The following is a 27,891-nucleotide window of genomic DNA, read 5'->3' on the forward strand; positions in this document are numbered from 1 at the left end:
TCGGAAGTGACAAACTTCTTTAACGAAGAGAAGTTTCCTGCAAACAGCCATATTTTGGGTGATGCTGCATAAGAGCTGCATCAACATCTGCTCCCCCTCTTCCAAGATAATGGCCATTTAACTCAGAGACAGAACAATTATAACTACCGACACTCAGCAGCCAGGGTAGCAGTAGAGAGGTGCATTGATTTATTAAAAGGACATATGCAAAGTTTATTACATTACTTACCAATGTCAAGGGTAGACTTGATGGCAGAGTATATTGTAGCATGTTGTGTAATTCACAATGTTTGCACGTTACGAAGAGATGAAATAACTGTCGTCGTACTACCTTCACCTCTACAAGAGAATGTGACAGATCACAATGTTTTGCCTCAAGCAAGACAGAATGATGGAATTCATGAGAGAAATTTGATTATGGATAGTTTGACAGCTTAGGTAAGTTTAGTTGTAATAAAAGTAAATTGTAAATTATTATATAGTGATTATCTTATAAATCTGAAATAAGTGTGAAATGTGTTAAATATATTATGTATTTATAATGATTTCGAAATAATGGGTTTTATTCATAATGATAAATTTTATGCTAAAATATCATTAAAAACTTTGTTGCAAATAATATTTATAATTAATGCTATTGTCGATATAATATACAGAACGTAAAAAGCAGATGTGCTCAACAGTAAAATGGAACAAAAATTTATCATTTATATAAATTTTTCACAGAAGAATTACAATGTACCATCGGAATTACAAGTATACAATCTTTAACAAAAGTAAATATATCAATTCAATTAAATTAAACAAATACATCTCATATTTAATTAAATTAAATGAAATACTTAATAATTGGCATATTTATCACAGTTTTCTTATATATACAAGAATATTTTATCTTAATTATTTCTTACCTAACTTAACTACTGCTTACTTTATTACTTATTACCTAACTTTGAGATCTGCAAACAGTGTATTCAAAATAATATCATTGGCACATTTATTATAGTCTCGTGATGTATCACAATGAGTAATCAGAATTACTAACTGAATTACTTATTGGCTAGCTTTTCGAGAACTGTAAGGAATTTTTCGTCCATTTCCATCCTCTCCTTGTGTCGATTTGCTTTGGCTTTTTCACGTTCTTCTCAATCTTTCAGTAAATAGTATTTGCATTCAGTTTGGATTTTGGTTCTGAAAAAAGAGTATTCGTGAACTCAATCATAAATACAATCACGTAAATACAATGAGAAAATGAAAATTAATTCAAGAGAAAGCTACAGACATTAAAGAAGGAACTAACCAACTATAAACCCACTGTCCCACACTGCCCTCTTCGTCATCCTGCTTTTTAGATAAGCCTGAGGAAGATGCGAGGGCCACAGGGGCACACCATGCTTTCTTGGAGAAAATTTCGTCCATGATCTGCAAAGAATGATATAATGAATTAGAACGATGAAGATGTTGGAATTAGTATATTCACAAGTCTCCCATGTTCCTATTTCCATACCTCAAAAAACTGCCAAGTTCTCCTATCATTGTTTGACTTATTGTTATGGTCCTTGACTGTTTTGTAAGTCTTCTTCAAACTCCTCAGTTTGGCAGCACACATTGGTCCTGTCACGTTATGTCCATCCCCAAAAAACTAATTTTTTCAAAAAAAGGTAAAAAAAAAGGCGCCAAGTTCACGCGAGCAAGTGGAAAACTATTATATGTATTTAAATTAACTGTAAAAAAACTATCAGTGGTAAAATATATCCTACAAAAATTAATGATATCAAAAAATTGCGCCAACTGAAAATAAAAATCTATAAATATATTTTAACCAGAAAGTTATACAAAATAATTGTTTGCATTTTTTATACAAATAATATAAAGTTGAACAAACTGAATAAAAATCTATACTATAAAATTTATTTCTTTTTTTGTTTACAATATTAAAAGAAAAAAATATATTTAATAAACGGCAATATAATATTTATTATAAAAATTTGAATATGTTGAACAATTTAATAAACAGCAATATAATATTTATTATAAAAATTTGAATATGTTGAACAATTACATACATTCCAACAACTATATGCGTACATCACGAAAAGTGATAGTTTTTTTACAGTTAATTTAAATACATATAATAGTTTTCCACTTGCTCGCGTGAACTTGGCGCCTTTTTTTTACCTTTTTTTGAAAAGGTTAGTTTTTTGGGGATTTCACTCTTTTTTTATAGTATATGTTAAATATCTTTAAATAAAAAAGTAAAGAACCCGCCACCACCCCCATCGTATTTCATTAAATAAAATACGACAGTCTTCTTTGCTTAGATATATAGATATCCTTAAATCTTCTTTCATAACTTTTATTGTAAAAATAACGAGTAATTGCAAATCAATATCAATTCTATGTCACTAGAAATATACATTTATTATCACAATTTATGCTTTTAAATGCTGATGAATAATCATTGCTGCTTATCTAGTTCATCATTAAATATATAAATAAAGCAGAAAAAGTGAATTATTATTATCAAGAAAAGAGGAACGAAGAGGAGATTAAAAGAGGAGAGAAAGAAGACAATTACATATATATACAGTGGTTTATTTTATTTGATACAAAATTTTGATTTATTTTTTAAAGAACATTGTGATATAGTATAGATAGATACGTGATATGGACATTGTGATGGATACATATATAAATACATATAGACATATATAAATACATATAGATTATCTCAGATTTGTACACACACTATCTGTGTCCAAAAATTTTGCACTTTAAATTATTATATTATTTTGAAATATAATCCCTGCTCTTTATATTGTAGAGTATCTAACAATTTCAATAAATTAATTGAGAATAGCGTGATAATACTGTATATTGTGTTACGTATTAAGTCTCGTGGAAAAAAAGATACTCGTCATAAAGCCTATTATTTCTTTTACGAATATAATATATATAGATATATATAAATACATATAATTATTTTAACATTGGGAATTAATATAGTTTCTTACTTGCAATAGTTTGTTTTCAGAGAAATAGTGTAAGTTTATAGATGAAAATATTTTAATATTATTTTTTTATTTCAAAAAATGTAATGTTTAATGAAAATAATGTATAGGAAACATTATTTTACAATTTGATATTTTGTATCTGTTAAATTTATGTTATACTTAAGACGAGATAATACATTAAGAAATAATACTTATTACAATACTTACATTAAGAAATAATACTTATTACAAATATTACTCATTTGTTTTTAATTTTCCATAGCTTATATTATATAGTATTCTTATTAAATATTGTCGATAGCTTGAGTAAGGTCTTCTTCTAGCCTAGATCTCTTAACAATGGGTGCTTTCGCTTTAGCGACACAAGTCGACGCAGGCATCATTCTGTCTTTTTTTCAACATGTATGAAGAACAAAGATACAATGACACTTGTGTCGCTAAAGGGAAAGCATCCATTGTTAATGTAGAAGAAGACCTTACTCAAACTATCGACAATATTTAATAAGAATACTATATAATCATTAAAGTATTATTAGTATATTATTAAAGTATATTATTTATATACACAAGATAACAGGAATGTCTTAATGACTTTATGCGCATATGAAAAATGCAAATGTTAAGCCATTTTTGTTATCGTGTGTACATAAATGTAAAGTTCATAAGTAGAAGTCCAGCAAACATAAAGTAATAATAGTAACATCAATGTTATTTCCCAATCAACAATGTAACTGTTATATATAGAAGGCATATTACTTTCCAGTGTTATATTGTTAAGTGACAAATTATAACATTAATATTGTTACTATTATTACTTAGTTTGCTGGGAATATAAGGCCCTGCGCACAATAGGAAAAATATTAAATATGAAATATTAAATTTATAGAAAGAGAAAAAGAGAAGAGAAGAGTTCTTTTCTCTTTCTCTCGTTCTATAAATTTAATATTTAATATTTTTCCTATTGTGCGTAGGGCCTTATTCTAATTAGTATTAAGAGAATATTATATTAATAAAAGTCTACTTACATTTTCTACAGCAACACTGCTCTTCTTTTTGTATATATATAATCTGAAATAATATAGATACAATCTAATCTAAATATATAAAAATGTTATATGTATATTATTATTATATATACACTTAAATTTAAATGGGCCATCAGAGCCAAACGCGGATGGTAGTGCGTAAGTTCAACGAGAATTAAGTTTTCGTTGAAATTTATTTGTGTGCACAGGGCACAAAATTTTCTTGGTACGATACCAAGCAAATTTTTTAAATAATTCACAATTCGAGAAATTATTTAATTATTATCCCTCTATTTCCCCCCTGTAGTGTTGTAGGCGAGAAAAATATCGGGCTGAAAGTCGCTGAATCGGGAATCGAACCCGAGTCTTTCGCTTAGTTTATATTTTAGTATACAAAGTTTATATTTTAATATACAGAGCCTAATTTCTTATAGTTATTATTATATAATTACCTGAAGTGACACACTTAATCTTATAATAATATATAACGTGATCGTCGGTAATTCAAAGCGTTACTAGCGTCATCTTCCATCAAATTCAAAGCGTTACTAGCGTCATCTTCCATCAAATAGTTCAACAGTACATTCTATACATTGCCACTTATTACATGTGTGTATCCATGTCATGTACATGTAACACGATATTGTTACATATTTATGCATGTGTGTGTACATGTGATATACGTGTGGCGTTGACGATGACGGTGACGGTGACGATGACGTTTCTTAAAAGAAAATTTCCATATTTCGACTTTGCGTCATGATATTTCCGTTTATATGACACGCAGAACAAAAATAAAGATACTTTTATTATATAATTTGACTCCAGGCTATCGATTAAGCGTATTAAAAATATGATCGTTTCAGCCGTTATTGAAATCCGATAATCTGAGTTACTCTCAACTGTCCGACTCGCGTATAGATACACGGAGTGCCTTGCTTTGCTGCGCCTGAACTTGGCGCGAGACACTACCGTGCCTCTTGATTATGTTTCAGTATGTCGGAACCTCCTCCCACGTTTTCTTTTGGGATTGCTTCCCATTGGTGAATTCTTCCTCATTTGCTTTGTAGGTCTTGAGCAGGAGTAGCACACAAGGAGTTGTCCTATAAGGACCTAACCTATAAAGACATCCTGAAAATATGCAATAACATGTCACTAATTGCTTCATTTAAAGCGTCACTGTAAAGGATTGAAACTGTGATTTATAACAGTTTTGACATATCTCCATTGTCAAGATCTAAATTGTCGGCACTTTCCTTTTTTGTTATGCTGACAACTTGAGAATTTTCTTGCTGTGCTGATGCCACAAACTTCAGAATTTTCATGCTGTGCTGGTGACGGTAACTGATTGTTTGGTGTAACTCTCCATGATTGCTGCTCTGGAAGAGCATATGCACAAAATATAATATTACTTATCATTTTGGGCACGAGTGGCATCTTCTGTCGTTAAGTTTAATTCCACCAGCCTGTCGTTAATAGGATCGTAAAACGAAATTTTCTCTGTGGCCATTTCGTTGATGCCCTCGAAGAAATTTGAAAGCGCGTTAAAACGCCGGAACGACCACACCGACCCCACCTACGGACTGCGGGCGTCGTGGGCTCGATGCGATCGCAATCAATGACGTCATCTATGACGTTTTACGCGCGACCATAGCGACCGCGATCGTTATGTGGAACGAGTTTACAGGCGTTACGATCGTTGCGGTCGTTAAGTGGAACGCACCCTAATTGTGCTAATTAGGGCTGTTACTTGTGACAACTTCGAAGATTCGAAGCTTCGAAAGAATTCGAAGCTTCGAAGTTTGAGGTGTTTTCGAAGCTTCGAATTTCGAAATTAACTTCGAAGCTTACGGTATCACATATTTCACAAGTTGCTGACTGGCTTTCAATAGCTTTGAAACAATACTGCCATATCCAGCTCTTCATTTTCTCAATTTGCTAATATTCACACTATAAATCTCGATTGCAACTTTATTTCATTCAAAGATTTACACAAATCTACTTCAAAGAGGCTGTACAGAGATTGTATACAATAACCATAAGCGACTGCGATTGCTCTCAAAATGTCCTGTCATGTCTCTGTTACAAGAAGAAGAAAGACAATCACATGACAACGCGTATAAACAAATACCGTGTGATATATGAGTAATATATGTGCCATTTAAGAAATATATATACAGGGTGTCGGAAATTCAATCCACAAATTTTCAGAGATTGTCGGGGGCACCATAAGAATCATTTTTTGCAAATGAACCTGGGGTCGGAAACGTGTCATTACATTGCTACGGCATACGGAGTGTTCGAAAGAGTCGGGACCTCGAAATATCACAAAAAGTAGAAGTTTTACAAAAAATTGTTTCAAACAAAAGTTGTAGGGTGTAAAAAGGTCTATTTATTTTGTTTATTTGGCGTCGCCAAGGTCACGACAAGGCCACCTTGAATTTTTGAAATGGAACCCTCCACTTTTTATTGCATATTCTTGTAGCCCTTCTCGAGACCTTTTCAAAGCACTAATTTTACCAACTTTAAGTAAGCCGTTTCGAAGTTATTGAAGTTATAAAGTTTTTCCTGGTAAGTCGACGACTGTAGCTATCGTATTATTATCCGCGAGTGAAGGTAGAAGTGGTAAATTGTAAATTACTTAAAGTTGATAAAATTAGTGCTTTGAAAGGGTCTCGAGAAGGGCTACAAGAATATGCAATAAAAAGTGGAGGGTTTCATTTCAAAAATTCAAGGTGGCCTTGTCGTGACCTTGGCGACGCCATCCAAGGTCAAACACATGGCGCCAGAAATAGACCTTTTTACACCCTACAACTTTTGTTTGAAACAATTTTTTGTAAAACTTCTATTTTTTGTGATATTTCGAGGTCCCGACTCGAAGAAAAAATAGGTAATGAAAAATACGTAATTAACAATTCCATATTTTTTCTTAAAAACAACTAGATGTGTTTTCTTTACACCAATTGATTCCTCTCATTATTTTGTACATAAAAGTATTAAGGTAAAATAATCGAAAAATGAATATTTTAGAAGATATTTTACGGTTTATGTAAAATTAAGAAATTATTTCAAGTCTCATAACTCAAAAAGTACTTAACGAAAAGGTACTTAATTATAGTGTTTTGGAAAGCTCTCGAGATAAGCTACAAGAATATGCAATGACAAATAGTAGGTTCCATTTAAGAAATTGAAGGTGACCTTCATGTGACCTTCAAATAACTCTTCAAGGTCAAACCAATGATACCATCTTATGGCTCTCTCGAAACCAAACAACTTTTGTCTGAAACATTTTTCTCTGCCGGGCTTGGTTTTCGAGTTATTCTCCATTAAAGGTTAAAATAGTCCACCCTGTATATATATATATATATATATATATATATATATATATATAGTGTGACGTTGCCATCGCGGGTCCATCCGCCCCAGAAATCCTAATGAGGCGCGAACCGAGCGGCCACGCTAGACAGAATTGCAAGAGTCATACCGAAATCTCCGGAAAGACGAGCCATAATTTGCGATATCGCGTTCTTAACTATTTTTCTTCTCTTTTTTTTGTTCTTGTGATAATTTTGTAACATGGACATCTTGTCGAAGCGACTTTTCCGGAAGGAGAAAAGAACGAGGGGAAATCTTTCCCGGCAATAAGAGGCGTCCAGCCCCGCTAACAGCGACATGTGCCGAGATAACGCCCGAGGATTCCCAAGCCAGGACAGCGCAGGATCATGAATGGCATGCGCCAAAGGGAGAATAAGCATTCCTAAAATCGGCTTCTAGGCCCTGGGTTATAGAACCCGTGTTGACGCTATTCCCCGGGAACACAGGTGAAGATAGACCGGAAATGGCTGCTTAAGAAAGATCACCAAAAATTTGGAGAAATTCAATTCCCGGGGATATTACAGCCCCCGATACGGCGTTATCGCGAAGCGTCATGTAACGGCGCCATTGATCGTGCAAGGATTGTGCGCAGGATTGACGCCGTTATCGACCCTGAATCGCGAGATCCAGGGATTCATTCTGGCATGGGCGCTCCTTTAGATCAGGTGTTGTTCGCTGTCGTTGTGTCGTGTGCTTTTGCAGAAGAAATCGAACCAAGAGGGCGGAGCCGAGAATCATCCCCTAGGAACAGGAGCGAGGTAACAGTGAGGTTGCCCATCTTTAAATAATCATTGTGAGCCAAGTACGCGATTCTGTCGCTGTCGTCATTTTCGTGTTTCGTTTTCGCAAAGGCTTAACCCTAATATTTCAATTTCGTGTGTTTCAGGCAATCGGAGACAAGCGACCGAGGCTTCGAGGACGATCGTAACGGCGGCATTAACCCTTTCGTACCTCCGACTTTCCCAAAAGAGATGTGTTTCATATGAAAACAGTTTTATAGGTTTTTGGGGCTGCTGATTCCAAATTTACCATCAAAATTTAAATTTAAAATGGCACATTCAACATGGCGACTACGAAAAGCTTAAATATCAATATATTTAAAATATAAGCTTAGATTTTATTTTTTAAAATATATATTATGTTTTTTTCTTAATATACACACGCACGTTCGACTCGTAGCGTTGTTATACACTTTTTTTTACAAGCTGCGCATCTGTGGCGAGACTTAGATGCCCGTCGCACGCATCATCTTATTTTGATTACACATATAAGTTATTGTAATATTTATCATAATAAAATTGTAATCACATTTAAATAAAACTTTAAGTTTATATATATATATATATATATATATATATAATTAGCGCATAAATTTTATAATTTTTTGATTAATATGCGGTTAATCTTCATTCTCTAAAAGTTTGATTTTTTGCAAAGTTTAGATAATAATATTGTACTGTAAACATTACATTATAAAGTGCGCGATTTTTTTACATATAGCTTGAATCTTCTTCTTTAAAACAAGCCAAGGTAGAAGTTGATAGGATTATTTGTTTAAGTGTTATGATTTTTTTCATAAGTGGGACATATATGTCCCGGAGGTACGAAAGGGTTAATTGATAGAAAAAATATGGAATTGTTAATTGCAAATTACATATTTTTTCTCCAAAACAACTATGTGTTTTCTTTACACCAGTTGATTCCTCTCATTATTTTGTACGTAAAAGTATTAAGGTAAGATAATCGAAAAATGAATATTTTACAAGATATTTTACGGTTTATGTAAAATTAAGAAATTATTTCAAGCCTCATAACTCAAAAAGTACTTAACGAAAAGGTACTTAATTATAGTGTTTTGGAAAGCTCTCGAGATAAGCTACAAGAATATGCAATGACAAATAGTAGGTTCCATTTAAGAAATTGAAGGTAACCTTCATGTGACCTTCAAATAACTCTTCAAGGTCAAACCAATGATACCTCTTATGGCCCCCTCGAAACCAAACAACTTTTGTCTGAAACATTTTTCTCTCCCGGGCTTGGTTTTCGAGTTATTCTCTATTAAAGGTTAAAATGGTCCACCCTGTATATATATATATATATATATATATATATATATATATATTGTGATCGTGCTTTTTTCAGATCGTACGGGGCTGTAGCGGTCCGCTCTACTCCTTCGGCGCGATCCGCGATCTCACGTCTCCACTCGAAAATATTTGCGAAAATTCTCTAGAAGATTAGGAAACTGTACCGCACAAAAGTACGCGAAAAATATCGATACGAAACGCAAAATGGAGACGGAGAGACGAATGCGACGGAATTTATTACTTCGGATGCTTTTTAACACGGTAGCTCAGTGATGTAAACGGAGAGAGCGTGGGGTCAGTCAGAACGGAGGAGAGGAGATTGAGAACACACTGAAAATAGCCAGATGTATTTGCAATATAATAAAATAGTATATTAATAGTATATTAAAATAGTATATTAAAATAAATGAAAAGATAATCATAATAATACAAGAGCATGATCGACGCAATTAACGCAGCGGAATCAATTAAGCTCGCAGCCGGGTGAAATTGCAAGGGCCCTATAGCCCACGCGGCATCGACGTGCGCGGCGGTTATCAAGCGCGAGCGAGATGGATCAATTTACGAACGGATGTAACGGCCGCCCGAGCGAGAAAAACTAAACAACGATAAGATCCCGTAATAAGATAAATAAGACGCAAGAACTCGCGGGATTTCGTCGGGTCGTGTACGAAATAGTGTAGAAGCGCGAATAAATCGATTTCGACACACAATTTATCACACGAGAATACACAGAACACGGAAAATTACGACGCAATTACACAAAGACACGCATATAAAATTTACAGATTGACTGCCGGCGGCGGTTCCCGGAAAAGTCGCGATAAAATGTCCTAAGCACGGATGGCCAGGCCTCCACTCTCTGTTCTCTACTTTCTCACGCTGATTCACTCCAGTCTTCCTTCCAACGATGAGACGAGACCTTTCGTAGTTTAAGGCACCGATTTTCGTTGCTAAATCGAAATCGCACGAGAATTCGTAAATGCGCGTAGCGCAAACGCGAAACCGCTACTTCTTCGTTATGGGAGGGACGTAGGCCCCGAAAAAGACAACGGCGGTCAGGCTTTTCGCCCTTGTAACGGACGGAGAAAACGTTACAACTCCTCTTTCCCGGGGGAGGACTGAGGAGGTCTTGGCGACGACGAAAGTCTTTCGCCACCAATCTCGCCAAAATTACGAGAAATATCAAAAGTGAAACTACAATTTTCCTTACGAAGATTCGAACCAAAATACAGGGTGACCAAATTATTAAACAGCTCACGGGTAACGCTCCGTCAATGTCTCATATTACAGTCGCTGCCGCAACGGTAATAAAAGGGGACGAAGCCTCTTGGCAATGGGCAGTCAGAATAGAAGTGGCACCTAGACTGATAATTCCAACAGCGGTCGGGTTGGCGGACAGGTGGTAGGCAAGCTAGAAGCTCGTAAACCTGTAAGATGGGTCCTCGCGCGACTGGAATTCTGCCAGGTATGCACGTCCCTGGATCAATTTGTCCAGGAGCGTCCCCGTGGTCAGCGTAAGTCCTCATCAATCGGTAGCAAAATATGCATGGTCATAGGATGACCTCGGCCACGAGGTATCCCCCGCCTCACTCTATAAATATTGCACTCCTGCCCCGCCGTCACTACATCCCTCACTAAAGGAATATCCGTTTGGACGGTTCAGTCTCCGGTAGCTACCTGGATCTCCCTGCTGATGCGGTCGATTAACTCCGGTATTACGTCTGGGGCACCTTGTACCAAGAAGAAGGGGGTTTGTGTCTCCTCATCTTGGACCCTTGGGCGGGCCCTGACGACCGTTAGTGTGTACTCCATCTAGTGCAGCAAGTGTTGGCAAAGGATTGGGAATATGATAAGGTTTAAAATCTTTAATGTGTACCTTGCCCGCAGATGTACTGTCTAAATTCGCGAGTTCGTACACGGCTGACGATATCCAATTTTTAATCCTAAAAAGATCATGAAATTTCGGTGCCAATTTCGCGACTACATTCTGACGACAACACATGCTGTTGCTTTCATTTTTTTCGAATACTCCGCAGGGTCCCGCGATTCGACTTTTGCCTTACGAGCGGGTAAGAAATTTGTCGGCGTTAATTCGCGACCAAGATTAAGTAGGGCCGGCGAAGTCCCTATAGATGAATGATGCGCTGTATTGTATGCAAAGTAAAAGTCTCTTAAATGCACATCTCAATCTCGATGATCCTGTTCGAGAAAAGCTACTATCATTGTCTTTAATACTCGGTTAACCCATTCAATCGGGTTTGTCTGTGAGTGATACGGCGGGACGGTTGTATGCATTATCCCATGTTCGTTCGCAAAAGCACGTAAAGTTTGATTCACAAATTCCGTTCCGTTATCCGTTAGTAAAAATCTAGGTATACCCCAGCGCGAAATAATTTCTTCGAGAACTTCTTTAATTTGTCTGCCGTTTGCGACCCTCAAAGCGCTACACTCTATCCATTTGATAGAGAATACCATTAAAACGTAGATATATCCGGTTTTACTACGCGGAAATGGACTCATGATATCGGCAGCGATTACCGTCCATGGTCCGTGGCCCCTCAATAACTCGATGCCCCATTAGACCGGCGGTATTAATCTGCTCGACTTTGGTGCGCTAGCAGCATCGTTTCACGTATCGCGTTGTTTTTCGCAACATATTCGGCCAGTAATACGTGACAGACAATCGCTGATAGGTTAGGTTTTAACGCCTAAATGACTTACTTGCGGGTCATCGTGTGATTCGCGTAGGACTTCTTCTCGTAACTCTACCGGTAGCACCAATTTTCAACGATCAAGGTCTTCCACGATATCCGATATTACGGGTTTTGGTCTCAAGTAATAGAATTGCCTATTCACAATTTTCTAGTCGGTATAACGTCTGGATGCATCGGATACTTCCTTAAAACGTTTTTTATACTACGCGTTTGTCATATTCACTACTGGATCTACCGGCGCAGCGATCCATTGCTTTTACCTCGGTGTCACTTTCATACATATGCGATAATGCATCCGGCACGTGATGCAGGACACCTTTTCGGTGTATGACTTCAGTCGTATTCCAGAAGTTCTAGAACCCACCTCGCAAGTCTATCCGTGGGATTTTTCAAATTATGGAGCCACCAAAGGCTACTATGGTCGGTAATGACTAAATTTATACTTTTCTAAATACAGGCAAAACTTTAATAGTCCATATTAACACTAAACACTCCTGTTCGGTCACAGAGTACTTTTCCTCCAGATCTGATAGAGCTCGGCTTGCGAAGGCGATGACGTGATCGGTATTATCGATATTCTGAATCAATACAGCTCCTATCCTAACGGAACTCGCGTCAGTTCGTTCGACGGTATGCTAAAATCTGGACACGAAAGCGTAGGTGCGGTAATCAAATATGATCAAATTTGCTCGAAAGCGCGACACTGATCTTCTCTCTACTCCCAGCGCTTGTCCTTTTTCAAAAGCAGTGTTAATGGTTCGTTTACGGTAGCGAATTGTGGAATGAACCGACGATACCATGACGATTCCTGAAAAACGGCGTAATTGTTTAAGATTTTTCGGAACAGGATATTCCATGATTGGACGAGTCTTTTCCGGATTGATTGTTAAACCGTCTCTTTGAACAGCCCAGATAACTGACTTGCGAGCGACAAAACTCGCATTTCTCCGGGTTCATCATAAGACCGATTGCCGAGATTTTATTTAAGACACATTCTAACCATTCCAGATGTTCCTTAAAAGTTGACGTAACAATTATGATATCGTCAAGATATGTGAACGCGTGTGGTTCTATTTCTAGCCCGATCAATTTATCTAACAAGCGCTGAAAGATTGCTACCGGGCGCTCCCGTTAATCCATACGGCATTCGCATAAAGTGATATAATCCTTTCCCCGGGACGCTAAAAGCGGTAATTTCTCGATTTTCCTTAGCCAGAGGTATTTGGAAGTACATCTGACCTAAACCAACGATGAAAATATACCGAGCCGATCTTAATTTATTCAAAATAACGTTTATGTTAGGAAACGGATACGCGTCATTTTTCAACATACTATTTACTTTATAGAAATCTAAACAAAACCGATAGGTTTGCCGTTAGGCTTTTTTCACCATGACTATCGAATTCGACCACTCGCTATAGGAAGGATCTATAATACCGGCCCCTAATATTTTGTCAACTTCCTCTCGGATAGCCTCCTGAACGGAGACACTAAATAACATTATATACTATTTAACGGGCGGATGCTGACCGACATCGATTTTTTTCGATAAGAGAAGTGGCACCAGAGCTAGCGGTTATGGTCGGTACGCGTTTTGCAATAAATTCCGATAATTGTTGACGTTCGGACGGTGTTAACTCAGGAAGTGCGCAGCAAGCTTTCTTAGATTTTTGTTCCGAGAAAAACGAATATTTAACGCAAGGATCGCTTCTGAAACTCCATTCGGGGATCTCATCATCTATCTGAATGCCAAATTGACGAAGAAAATCCATTCCGACGAGACACGACTGCTAATTTCGGTACTAATCCCACTGACATCGTATAGGTCTTATCTTTTAGAGAGAGAGGGACTTCGACTTCCTCCCGTATCCCTATGATCTGTCCATTTGCAGTACGGATTCGCGAGGCGCAATCAGTTTTTGTTGGTACATTCAATTGCCGAATAAGCTTGATTGCTGAGATTTTATACTCCGCGTTAAAAAGAGTACGATGGGAACCAGAGTCGACTAGTGCGAGCAGCGCGTGTCCATTTATGAAAATTTCGAAATAATTAAGCGGTATCCATGACAGTCGAAAACACTATATGAATCGATCTTCGAAATTTCTCCGCCGTTAGCACTATCAAGTGAATCACGGATCCTAGCTGGGGTTTTCGCAGACGTAGAAACTCGCCCTATCGACTCCTCTCCCCGTTCACCAAACACGAGGGATACGTTTTCACCGTAAAGCTTAGTTTTCCGCAACGGTAATAATGCAAACGTTGAGCCTCTTTACATTCGCACGCGACATGCCCCATCTTTTCGCAATTGCAACATTTTATGGTCCTCCTCTCCGATGCTGTGGTGACATTCGCGGCTGACTCGACTTGTGCAGTATCCGACGTCGTGGAGCTCCTGGTCGCAGCCGCTGCCCCTTTCGTGTGCGTTTAGCTGCCTTCCCCTTCTTTGTATCGGTTTCGGTCCGTGGGGGGAGGAGTCTCTCCGCTGCCTGCCGCCAGAGCCGCTCGGACGTATTCCGAGGTCGGGGTCTGGCGGCGAGAGTAGGTTACCCGGTGGCTGCCGTGACCGTATTCCCTTCCGAAACGGCAGCCACCGGGAAGGCGCATGGCCCCAGATCTCAAGGATCTGGGGCGGGAAAACAGCTGGTCCCCACGGCGGGCAAGGCGAAGTAGGGGAGCGGCTGCCTCGCATCAACCGTCCGTGGGGTCCCCTGAGTAGCGCCACCTGCTGCAGTGCCCGCGACATCGGAGACGCGGGACCCCTGAAAGCTCATGGGGGCGTTAAAACCCCCATGGGTAAGTAAGGGGCTGGAGTCCAGTGCCGGCGCTGCCTGTGGCCACCGGCCCGAGGCATATCTCGGCCCCCCGGGGGAACTCGGGGCCCCCCATCGGGAGTGCTTTCGATTTTCGGGACGCTCTCGGTGGGAGTGAGGGTACACCCGGCCAAGGGAGCTGCAGCAGGGCGTGAGATGAAAAAAAAGAAATGACTATTTCACACTGCAGTAGGGTCCAGACTTGGACGGACCCCACATGCTTACCGGGGAGCAGGAGGTCTCTGGGGAGGAGTTAGTCCGGGCCGTCAGGCGGATCGGGTCGCGCAAGGCCCCCGGTCCGGACGGCATCCCGGGTCGCATCTGGGTCCGTTCCCTAGACTCCTTGGGTGACTGTCTGAGGCGCTTGTTTACCAAGTGCCTCAGGCAGGGGGCATTCCCCCAACTGTGGAAGAAGGCCAAACTGGTCCTTCTTCCTAAGGCAGGCAAGGAGCCGGGTACTCCGTCAGCATATCGGCCGATATGTTTGCTGGACGAAGTAGGGAAACTCTTTGAGAGAATTCTCGCAAACCGCCTCGTCCAGCATTTGTCCCGGCACGGAAACCTCCACGAGGAGCAGTATGGCTTCCGCGAGGCGAGACCATTGACGCGGTCACACGCGTCAGATCCCTCGCGGAGGCCGCCACTGCGGAGGGCAAGGTGGCTATGGCAGTATCGCTAGATATAGCGAACGCCTTCAACACTCTGCCCTGGGATAGAGTGGGGGAGGCCCTGCGTAGCCGCGGGGCCCCCCTCTACCTCGTGGGGGTCATTAGGGAATATTTCCGTGACCGGGACTTGGAGTATATCGGCCAAGACGGGAACCGCCATAGACGGAGTTTCCAATGCGGAATCCCGCAGTGGTCCGTTTTAGGACTCCTGCTGTGGGACCTCGCGTATGACAGCATACTTTGCCTGCCTCTCCCCCGTGGCTGCCAAGCGATCTGCTATGCAGATGATACGCTTGTGGTGGCCGCGGGGGACAATTGGGGAGATACAGCGGCCAGGGCGGAAGCTACGGTGGCACGCGTGGTCAGGGGGATATGGGTCTCAAGGTCACGGATATGGGTCTCAAGGTGGCAGCACACAAGACGGAGGCAACGTACTTTTATAGTCGTGCCTCCGGTGTGCCGCCGGAGACTCATATCCGGATCGGTGGGACCTCCATCCTGGTGGGAGACCGAATTACGTACCTCGGTCTCCTGCTGGATGGCAAGTGGACGTTCGGGCACCATTTTGATGCCCTCGCCCCCAGGGTGGAAAGAGTGGCGACGGCCTTATGTCGGCTCCTTCCTAACCTTGGGGGTCCGGATGGCAGGGTGCATCGCATGTACGTAGCCACCGTGAATTCGGTAGCGTTGTACGGCGCACCCGTGTGGGCTCCTGATCTGGCGGCCATGCGACGCGCGAAGAATGCGTTCCAACGCATACAGCGCAGCATAGCCGTCCGAGTAATCAGGGCCTATAGGACCGTGTCGCACGCCGCAGCAACGGTCATGGGGTCATGGTTGCATGCATGGCCGGCGAGGATGAGTGGAGGGCGGGCTGGCCGTCCTTTGAGTTGGCAGACCACCGCCACCCGCGAAGGCGAGACGGGCCATCCGGATCCACGCCCGGCGGTCAATGTTGGAGAGGTGGGACGCCCACCTCTCAGACCCGCACACTGCGGGTCGACGGACCGTCGGGGCCATCCGGCTCTGTCTATCTGAATGGATAGATAGGGCCCAGGGGGAGGTCACATTCCGGCTGACGCAGATGCTCACGGGGCATGGATGCTTCGGGGAGTACCTGTGTCGCATTGGCCGAGAACCACAGCGTGCCACCACTGCGGGGCGGCCTGTGACTCCGCGCAACATACCCTCGCCAATTGTCCGGCGTGGGGCGTGGAGCGCAGTGAACTCACCGCAAAGGTGGGGGGCGACCTCTCGCTGCCGGTCATGGTTGTACGCATGGCCGGCGGCGAAGATGAGTGGAGGGCGGCCGTCTTCTTTTGCGAAGCAGTGATGCTGCAAAAGGAGACAGCCGAATGGATCCGTCGCCAGGAGGCGGCGGCGGAGGAGGCGGCAGCAGCGGCAATGCCTAGCAGCAGTAGCGATGAGGAGGGGGAGGAGGAGGAGTCAGAGGGGGAGGACGATCTACCTCCTCCCCCTCCTCCCATTGCGTCCAAGAAGAGTCGGAGGGGGGACACAATCTCCCGCAGCAGGGAGATGAGATTGAGGGGAGGGTATCTGCGGACGGGGGGGATGTATACACTGTGACGTGACGTCTTTTGGAGCCGTCCGTCACAGGGTCGTCCGAAAAGTCCGACCGCGGTTAACGTTTTCGGAGCCTGCGTCCTCCTATAACGGAGAAAAGCGGTCCTGCGTTTGCGTTTCGCGACTTTGCGAATTTTTGCGCGACTACGAAAAAGCGGCGATAATCGGTGCCTCAGAATGGGGGCAAATCTCACCCGACCGACGGCTAGAAGCATGGAGCGACCTGAAGGAAGAGATAAAGGACGGAGAGCGGAGGCCCGGCTGAAGGCCGCGGGAACACGTCAGGTCAGGCTATCATTTTATCATTGTAATCTTATAAGCATTTGGCTACCGGCGAGAAAATTCTCTGCTGATTAATTCTGTCGCTTTACTTTTGACAGAGCAAGGGATTCTCGACGAGAGAGCGAATTACCGACTTGTAGAGCCGATGAGGGGATGGCCACTCTATACCTGAGGACGGGTGAGAGACCCCGATATGGAGCACCGCTGCTAAACTCCTGCCCCAAACGCGCGACTTTAAAGACCACGGCCCGGATTATATTAAGGACCGTCAGGATGTCAAAAGACGGAAGTCCGGGACCGGAAAAGGGATCCAGGCGGAGAAAAATATTTCGAAGCGATCGCTACCGGAAAAATTTCGCTCTCGAGCGGGTAAACGCCCTACGGCCCAAAGGACCTAAATACGGCCGTGATTACCGATATCGGCGCGCGAGAAGCACGACACGGCCCTGCATCAATAAGGATTCGCCACGCGGTAAGAAGGATAACGCGTAGCCTGCGTGTCTCCCGTGGGCCTTCCGCTCTTCACTGTCCGGCGAGCGTTCACGTAGGGAAGACGCAGACCCTGAGCTTCCAAAAGGTTATCGTTTCTGCGTAGAAGGAAGCCTGAGAACTTTTGGTGAGACGACGACTACCGTTTGTGACCGCCGATTTCGTGTCGCGCTCGGATGGATCGAAATTCCGCTCGCAATTATCGTCGCCGTAATTAGGGTCGTGTTTTCTTTTCTATCGTCCGCGCAGCGAGTTCGATAGTTTGTGGTGTTTCGCGTTTTCGGGCGATTGATGAGCCGGTCGATCCATCCGTGCTTTAATATATTACGCCGCGACTTCTCCGGGAACCGCCGCCGCCAGTCACTTTGTGTATTCTTTGTCCGCGTTTTACGGTTACTGCGTGTAATATCTTCGTGTTTATTGTTTGTTCGCGTAACTGCATTCTCGCGAGAGAATGATTTTCGTTTCTGCGTACTTTGTACACGACCCGACGAAAATCCGGGAGTTTTTGCGCTAGCTTCCGCTACATATACCGGGCGAGATAGTATCGTCTTCCTTCGCGGCGTATTACAGCCTGCTGCAAACGTTGCGCGGGCTCGAAAATTATCGAGTGTGCGTCGTGGATCGAGTGCGAGATACTTCACGAAAAATCTGATTAATAACGCCGCGATTTTAGTAGATCGAAGGTGTTCTATTGTTCTCATTTTATCGTTCGGGCGGCCAGTATGTCGTCCGCGGATCATATTACCTATCTCGCTCGCGCTCGATCGCTGCCGCGCACGCCGAAATCACGTGGGCTATAGGCTCTTCTGTGTAAATCTATCTTCTTGCGAATATCTGAATCGATCTTGCGGGAATTATATCAATTGCGTTTCTGTACCATATACGGTATTTATACCGTTTTCTACCTATTGTAATATATTATTTTATTTTAAATAGCGTTTCAAACTTTCAGCTTTATTCTCAGCCTCCTTACCTTCGCTCTGACCGAACCACCCCTCTCCAACGTTAACGACTGAACTACCGCGAGAAATTAACATCTAAAATTCCGTCGCCTCCGTCTCTCCGTCTCTACTTCGATTCCATTTCGATATCTTCGCGAAATTTTGTGCGGTGCGGTTACCCGTGCCTGGCGCCCATTTTCTTTCGTTATACTTTGCGATTATTTTTTTTGAGTGGAGACGCGAGATCGCGGATCGCGCCGAAGGTGTGACGTGGAATTAACCGCACGGCCCCGTACGGTCAACAAAAGTCACAATCACATATACTCTCCCCCCCGGTAAGCGCCCCTCCCATATTCATATCTCACTCCCCCCCTCCGATAAACGGGAAGGCAAGTGGGGAAAGGGAGGCTTAGCTCCCCTTTTTTCCCCGCACACGGCCGTAACTCACGGCCGCGAGAATAGAGGGAGCACAGGGCTCCCTCAAGCTCCACACAGCAAAGAGAGATTAGCAGGGGGGGACCGAGACCCCCCCTTGGATAGCAGGGAGTCGCCCGCACATGCGGCGGCCTTGCTGCGATTCCCTCTGGACCTGGTCACTGCGGGCGGGGGTCCAAGGTGACCAAGCAAGTCCACGAGGAGGGTGGGCGGACGGCGTGGCCCCATCTGCTCACAGTAGGGAAGGAGGGGAAGGCAATAATCGCCCTCTCCGGGTAGGAGGACCGGCGACAGCAACCAAGTCGCCGGGTCCTAAGCGCGGAGGGGACTCACAGCCAGAGATGTCGATGTAATGCATCCGCGAATTCCGGGTCCCTGCCTGCCCCTTCATACGCGCGGAAGACCACCTCAGAAGTTTTAGTGGTGTAGACCTGCCGGCCAACATTTGGCGCGGCACATAACCCTCGTCTCTCCTCCGGGAGCGAGGATATGCATAAAGCATTTCCTCTGAGTTAACAAAAAAAAAAGGATATAGTTTCATTGGTCAAAGAATTGTAAGATGATTCGCGCGATGGTAAACAAGTATCTTGTAACCTGTCGACACAGTCAATGTATTCGTACGGAAAGACACTCTTCCGTGTTAATAAATTGAAAAATACTTAAAATTTTTATTCAAAAAATGATGCCAATTTGTCGAGACTCGATGTAAGAAATTTGAAGGAATCGATGAAGCGTAATTTTACGTGATTTCTTGATTTATCTTCCATAATTTTTTAACATTTTTGATAAACGAAATATATTTTTTCTTAGTTATCGGAAGTAGTTTGATTCCTCCTTCGAAAGCTGTGGTTATTTCTTTAATTATGAAATGTGAATCATAACCGGATAAATTGAAATACTATCGGAATGTAAAAAGATTTTTTATAATTTAGATTGTAATTTAAATGCGCAGAATTTCTATGCCGTTCGGTCAGATGACAATGATCGCGTACACGTGTATCGTTTTGCATGAATGGTTTTTTGTATATATGACATTGAATAGCGCTATGAAATTTTTTCCACTCTTTGGGTGTTAAGTCTGTCATAGAGGCATTGTTTGATAAAATATTTTTTACGTGAATTGCTAAATTTTTAAGTTGTTCGATGAATCATGCTATGCAATCGGCACTGTGACGAGAATGATATGCGGATAACGATTCGTCATACGAGTAATGTACATAATAAGCTATGCTAAATATCCGATGATGTTGGTACATGTTTTCTTCTTCCTTCATCTTAGCCAAAACGCATTCTAGGTCAGCGTATACGATGAATGGAAACCGCTCCTTCCAATTGAAGTTGTTGAATTCGAGCCTTTATCGCTTGGTAAACGGATAGCACAATCATTTAACTTTCGACAGTCGACCGTATGTGACTGCAACTTGTCCGTGCCAAAGTAATGTAAGCATCTGTAAAAGAAAAAATTTTTTTTTAAAGATTTATACAATATGTTATATAACTTATAATTATGTAAATTATACCTACTGATCAGATATGCTTTTGACCATTGTGTTTGCTCAGTTGCGAGCTCACGAGCCGAGATAAATTTCTTAAGCGAAATGTCCGATGTTGTTGCCCACGTACAACAAGTTGACGTGCTTCCCTCTTTTGCTCACTGAGCCGAATTAGAACAATGTTATCATTTTTGATGCTGTAGACGTTGATCGAAATGTCATTGACAAGTTCAAATTTTTAAATTTTATTTACAGTTATTGGAAATTCAATGTTCTGGAGATTCAGCATTGTCGCGTAATGCGGGTACGAGGATTCCCGTTCCGCATTTCTTTCAGTGGGATATAAAACGGTGAGATATAAAGCCACTGCCCCCCCCCCCCCCACGCGAAACACACATTATTTTTAGATTTCACGTTAATCACCACTTTCTTCATCATTATCTCCTACGGGAATTTGATATGATATCCCGCGCGCATAGGATAAATATTTACTTATATTTATAGTCAAATTATAGTCACAGTATTTGCGACAATGTCTACCCTATGGCGTTCCTGAAATTCTTTCAGCGATGCTAGAGTGGGTTCGATAACGCGCCGTTCACACTGTTCGTGTAAATCGGACGTGCGAAAGAGTTTCTCGTATTGATACTTCTGTTGGCGCCTTTCTTCGTCAAGAATTCATCGTTGAACACAACGTTTACTTTCACTAGTATTTTTTCATAACGTTTTGCACATGTTCCAGCACATCACTCTACATTTTTGAGAAATTGGCGGGGTTCGATATGATTATAGTTTATCACCTCATCAGTCAATACACAACTCTCGAACGTCGTATCAATCTCACGCCACACAAGTCCATTTGATGCGTGCTACATCCGGCATACGCGTGTACAAAACGTAAAAAATTTTTTAGACCTTTGAGGCGCGCGATCCGAGCGATTACAGATTCCTAATCGATAATCGCGGTCGTTTTATTCAACTTTGTTCTTCCAGCGACTTGATATACTCGTCGCATTGTTGTTCCCACGCAATGTAATCTTCCACCGAATTCACTAAAGCTGCATGTTCATACAGATCTTGCTCCGCCATTTTTTACAAAGTGATTGTTATTATACTCTGGCAAAAATATTGATAATGTGCCTCTTTATCATGATTTATATTATCTCAGGCATCACATTTTTCTCACATTTTGTCAAACATCTAGGTCCCAAGATTGCTGATAAGAAATAGTTTCAAGTTGTATGTCTGGGTATGTTGCATTTTTAGTGCATTCAGTTAAATCTTACACTTGAGAATAAAATTATCCGAATAGCAGCTGTATATCGGATTGCCTTTTAGTGCATTTTAATAATTGATAATTTCACATTTTGTCACGTACTTCTTGGAAATTTTTATTGCATTCAGTTAAATCTCACGCCTAGGGAGTTAGATCATTCCAAATAGCAGACGTACATTCAGCTAAATCTTATACCGAATAGCAGCCGTACATCGGCGCTTTAAAAAAATTAGAGGAAATGAAAATATCGGCATCAGCAATAATCCTTTTCACATTGCAATTTGTGATACTATTAGAATTAATAATAATTTTAATACGATCAGTATTGCGTCGATTGCACGTGTGAAAGGTTTACTGCTGATGAAAGCAACATAAATTTTTACGTTTCGATTCAAAACGGTGAAACTCTACCGTGTAAGAAGCAAAAATGCAACACGTAAGTTTCGATTATTTTAAAAATTTCTTATCTATTAATTTTTTTAAAATATTGGTCTAATTATTTATATTTTTTATAGCATTCAGTCTCGTCGTGCGGCTCGCATACTTGGAAGAAGATAAGCTCTAACCTCGTATAAATATTTGGACATTGGAATAAGCGTTCGAGCTATATCGTACGTGGAATTGATTCTCGACAATAATCGTGGTATTCAAATAGTACTGCCTATTTCAACGTGGAATTTGTTAATGCAAAAACGTGTACAGACATTGAACGATTTCTACAATCGACTGCTTCTCCGTTATGAATTGGAGATCTAACAATCGAAGTGCTTGTTATGCATCAATCAAAAATGGTAAAACTCACATTATGTGACAATTCTTTGTACATGAAACCACTAATATTATTATACCTATTTAATTTTAAAAATTATATCGATCATATGCACAATTGGTTAGGTAAGAATAGCTATCTTGTAAATGAAAAATTTAAACAGTTTGTAACTGTTTTACAACATAATAATATTACTAATGCATGTGATGTTGTGAAAACGATAAATATAGTAAAGATAGGGATGTATGTGGGAAGAAATGTCAATACGCTCAGTCGGTCAACGAGCGGTAGAATCCATCTGTGGCAACGGCATCAACGTATATCCTATAAAGAAAGCATTCATACATTTTTCAGCCCAACGAATAAGTGCTAGAAAACAATATTCGTGGACTAGAAAAATATGTGAGATGTAAGTAACTGGATCGGGAATCGAACTCGAATCTTTCGCTTTCCAACTGTTCTAAACTCACCGAGCTGTCCAGATCTCACATCTAAATGCCGCTATTTAACAGTAATATGCGACTCCAAAGCGATATTGGAATCTTGCTCGATGGATGCAATGTGGATTGCTACGGAGGACCCTTAAAAGGTCGCTCGCTGACTGAATAAGTGCCGGCGGAGATATTCGCATGTACTGCATGCTGGCTTCCGATTGGCCTTTGTAAGAACCCTCGAGCACAACGCCTTAGAGTGATTACATCCCTCAAGATTCTTCTAGTAAATAATAATATCTCCAATGTGCCAATGGAAAATAGTGACGGATGGACTCTAAATGGACTGTGGTTAGTTTCCAGGAAAGATAGGGATGTATGTGGGTGGAGGTCAGGCGTGTTTATACTCATTCGGTCAATGAGAGGCAGAATACACGAGAGTGATACCTTTGATAGCTATTGAATGATAGCTAGATTTGATATGTATCTATCACATATTGTAATATAACTCTCATTGTCCGATTTTACGCTACTTACAATTTATAGCTGTGTTTCTACCATATCTCCATTACCAACGTTGCACAATATTCCAAGTGAGGTGCTATGATTGCCTTATATATACAATACATCTAGTATATTTTTTTATTTATAAGGAAATAATACGATCTGTCTTGTGACATTCAGCAATATTTATATAAGAAAAAAACAGATTTGTACGGTATATGTCCAGTAACATATCCAAAGAAATACATAAATTAATTAAATTTAATTAATTAAGTCTTCTTCTTTTTAATCTATAAAAAACTTTCTTTGGATTCATTCAAATGCTAGTTGGTTTGGATGATCTTCAATTCGTTTTTTGTAGGTTTTGATATGCGCTTTGATCTTTTCCTTAATGGTTGGAACTCCTAGCTCACAATGGAAGCAATCATTGATGGTATACCATGGTGCGTCAGTGATTATACGAAGATATTTAGATTAAAATCGCTGAAGTATTTCAATATTCGAGTTGGCTGATGTGCCTCATAATTGTATTTCACATGACCAGATGAGTTTTAGGCACTTATAGAGGAGTAGTTTGTTATTGAGGGATAGTTGTGATTTTCGGTTATTGATCAGAATAAATTCCTTAGTTTTTGTCCCAAAGTCTCTCATTTAGTAAATATATGTTTTCACCAAATTAGCCGTCTATTCAAGTATAATCCTAAATATCTAGCTTTGTTTGCTTGTGGAATCGCCATATTATTTAGTTTAACTGGTGAACATATATCTCTTTGTAGGTGAAAGTGGCAAACTCAATTTAGCCTCATTAGCCTTGATGTGCCATTTTTTTAACCATAATGTGATACTGACTTTTTTGTAGTTTTTCAAAGGCAAGAATAGGGTTCTTGTCTACAGTAAGGTCAACAATATCATCAACAAAAGTTCTTATAATGACCCCATTTCTTTCTGGAAGGTCAGAAGTATAAAAGATACAAGGTTGGTTCGAGAACACTTCCCTGTGGCACTCCAGCATAAATTTTATGGAGATTTGATATGTCATGTGTTTAATAAAGAAGTGTCGGTTACTAAGATATGATTTTATAATAGTTTGTTGGCATCATTTTTTAAATTTTGTACAATAGACCTTTATGCCAAATTCAGTTGAATGCTTGGCATATATCAAGGAAAACTGCAGAGCAGTATTTCTTTTGTACGAAGGTGATGTTTATTTTATCCACAAGCCTATGGACTTGTCCAATAGTGCCGTGTTTGTACCTGAATCCGAATTGATGTTCAGGAATCAGGTGTTTTCTTTAGATAGACATAATTCTTTTTAAGAGGAGCTCCAAAATTTTGTAAGAAATCGGCAGTAAACTAATTGGACGATACGATTTAACGTCATCAGGACTTTTTCTTGATTCTAATATCATTGTAATTTGGGCAACTTTCCATTGCGGGGAACATATTTCCTCTTTAATAAAGCGTTGTAAAGCTGAGTCAAGAGAGTAATGCCCTAGGTAGTTCAGTTAGTATTTTAGTTGTTATCAAATCCGAGTGCTTTATGTTTTTCGTTAAGATTGAGCACACTTCACCTTCAATACACTTTTCGGTAATTATGCATAAAAAGGGCCCACCTTCGCAGAAATGTGTTATTGACGTATGTTGTGAAGATGTTATCACTGATTAACATTTTGAAGGTTTTAGCCGGCGGTCGTTCTTTATTCAAAAGTTATTAACAAATAAATGTGAGAAATATTGACATAAAGATTCTACTTTATTTGTTCACCGATTTGCTTTATTTTTAAATATGTTATAGGGGAGATTTTCCCGAGTAATTTCGTATATATACAGGGTGATTCAAAATAACCTAATTGTCCTTAAAACGACACATTCTTGAGTCAATTTTAAGACGATCTTTTCTTTGGCAAAATTTCGTCCGACGCTTAGTTTTTGAATTATTAAAAGAAGTAATTAACTTATGACGGGTCGGATACAAGAGACAGGCAAGGGTGGCGCGATTCACCGTCAGACGCGGGTGCTTACACGAGGCGCCTGCTGCGATCACCTGATCGCTACAGACAAACACATGCGAATACATACATTCTCATTCTCTCTCTCTCTCTCTCTCTCTCTCATTTGCTTACTCACTTTAAGTCATTATTATTCTTACTTAAATTATTATTTACTTTTTATTATTATAAATTTAGCTTTAATTATTATTATTATTTTAAATTGTACTGTTTTTTTTTTACAAGAGAGGGGAAAATGCATTTTATGCATCCTCACCGGGCGGTCCGATGAGTTATGTGGGACTTGAGTACCAAGTCGAATTACCAACTCGGTACTCCCTACCCACTAAAAACCCCTCTCTTTCGCGAATTTTCTCTAACACTGTTTATTTGACATCCCGAAATCTGTTTTCACACAACACCAAAGAATAGTTATTATTACCTTGTTCGACGTATTGCTGTAATTCCTTGAGAAATGAATTTTCCGATAGATCGTACTTTCACTCAAACTGAACGTAGATATCACGTTCTAAGGGACAGAGATCCGCTATAAATAATTAATCGAAAGTTCTTTTTTCTTTTATAAACTGTATTCTTTTATAAACTTCAACATAATCACATTCATTCACTCACTCGATAAGATGAGAAATTTACCAATGACTATCACTAATCACTATCAATTACTGTCGAATAATCACTGTTGGCAATTAAAAACCACTCGATTAAAGAAAGACACGCGCACATACGTTATTACATGACGCGACGACGCGACAACGCGACGATATTTACCCGGCGACAGCAAACAGTTTTTAGTTATGGTAGGTTACGGTAGGTTAAGGTACTAACAGCGCTGTCGAACGTGAACATGTGTTTGATTGAAAAACCTACCGTAACTTATCATAACCAAAAACTATTTGCTGTCGCCTGGTAAATATCGTCGCGTCGTCGCGTCGTGTAATAACGTATGTGCGCGTGTGTTTCTTTAATCGAGTGGTTTTTAATTGCCAACAGTGATTATTCGACAGTGATTGATAGTGATTAGTGATAGAGTCATTGGTAAATTTCTCATCTTATCGAGTGAGTGAATGAATGTGATTATGTTGAAGTTTATAAAAGAATACAGTTTATAAAAGAAAAAAGAACTTTCGATTAATTATTTACAGCGGATCTCTGTCCCTTAGAACGTGATATCTACGTTCAGTTTGAGTGAAAGTACGATCTATCGGAAAATTCATTTCTCAAGGAATTACAGCAATACATCGAACAAGGTAATAATAACTATTCTTTGGTGTTGTGTGAAAACAGATTTCGGGATGTCAAATAAACAGTGTTAGAGAAAATTCGCGAAAGAGAGGGGTTTTTAGTGGGTAGGGAGTACCGAGTTGGTAATTCGACTTCGTACTCGAGTCCCACATAACTCACCGGACCGCCCGGTGAGGATGCATAAAATGCATTTTCCCCTCTCTCGTAAATAAAAAAAACTACAATTTAAAATAATAATAATAATTAAAGCGAAAATGTATAATAATAAAAAGTAAATAATAATTTAAGTAAGAATAATAATGACTTAAAGTGAGTAAGCAAATGAGAGAGAGAGAGAGAGAAAGAGTGAGAGGGAGGGAGAGAGAGAGGCAGAGAGAGAGAGAGAGAGAGAGAATGAGAATGTATGTATTCGCATGTGTTTGTCTGTAGCGATCAGGTGATCGCAGCAGGCGCCCGCGTAAGTTAATTACTTCTTTTAATAATTCAAAAACTAAGCGTCGGACGAAATTTTGCCAAAGGAAAAATCGTCTTAGAATTGACTCAAGAATGTGTCATTTTAAGGACAATTAGGTTATTTTGAATCACCCTGTATATAAGGGTCGGACTCAAATAGGTTTGGAGATATAGGCTGAAAAAGGATAAAAATAATAAATATAAAAATAAGGTAATCCTTCGGAAAACCCACCTATATGAAATAATGGGTAAGAATACCCAATTCCTACGTATTTTTACCTCC

General features: G+C 40.5%; 1 protein-coding gene and 1 pseudogene across 1 annotated transcript; one reads left to right on the top strand and one right to left on the bottom strand.

Moving 5' to 3' along the window:
• Positions 1-1,049: 1,049 nt before the first annotated feature.
• On the bottom strand, positions 1,050-5,549 carry LOC145960088 (uncharacterized; annotated as a pseudogene).
• Positions 5,550-16,069: 10,520 nt separating this feature from the next.
• LOC145960089 (uncharacterized) lies at positions 16,070-16,735 on the top strand. Its single transcript, XM_083079359.1, has one exon. The coding sequence runs from the start codon at positions 16,070-16,072 to the stop codon at positions 16,733-16,735; it is 666 nt and encodes a 221-aa protein (XP_082935485.1).
• Positions 16,736-27,891: the final 11,156 nt, after the last annotated feature.

Source organism: Camponotus vicinus, unplaced genomic scaffold (genome assembly GCF_025532165.1).
Source record: "Camponotus vicinus isolate PSW18456_S1 unplaced genomic scaffold, iyCamVici1.0 SCAF_10, whole genome shotgun sequence".
NCBI lineage: Eukaryota > Metazoa > Arthropoda > Insecta > Hymenoptera > Formicidae > Camponotus > Camponotus vicinus.

Bases quoted from the DNA above. Each gene is read 5' to 3' on its own strand.
- LOC145960089 (XM_083079359.1), top strand. From the start codon at position 16,070: ATGGGTCTCAAGGTCACGGATATGGGTCTCAAGGTGGCAGCACACAAG.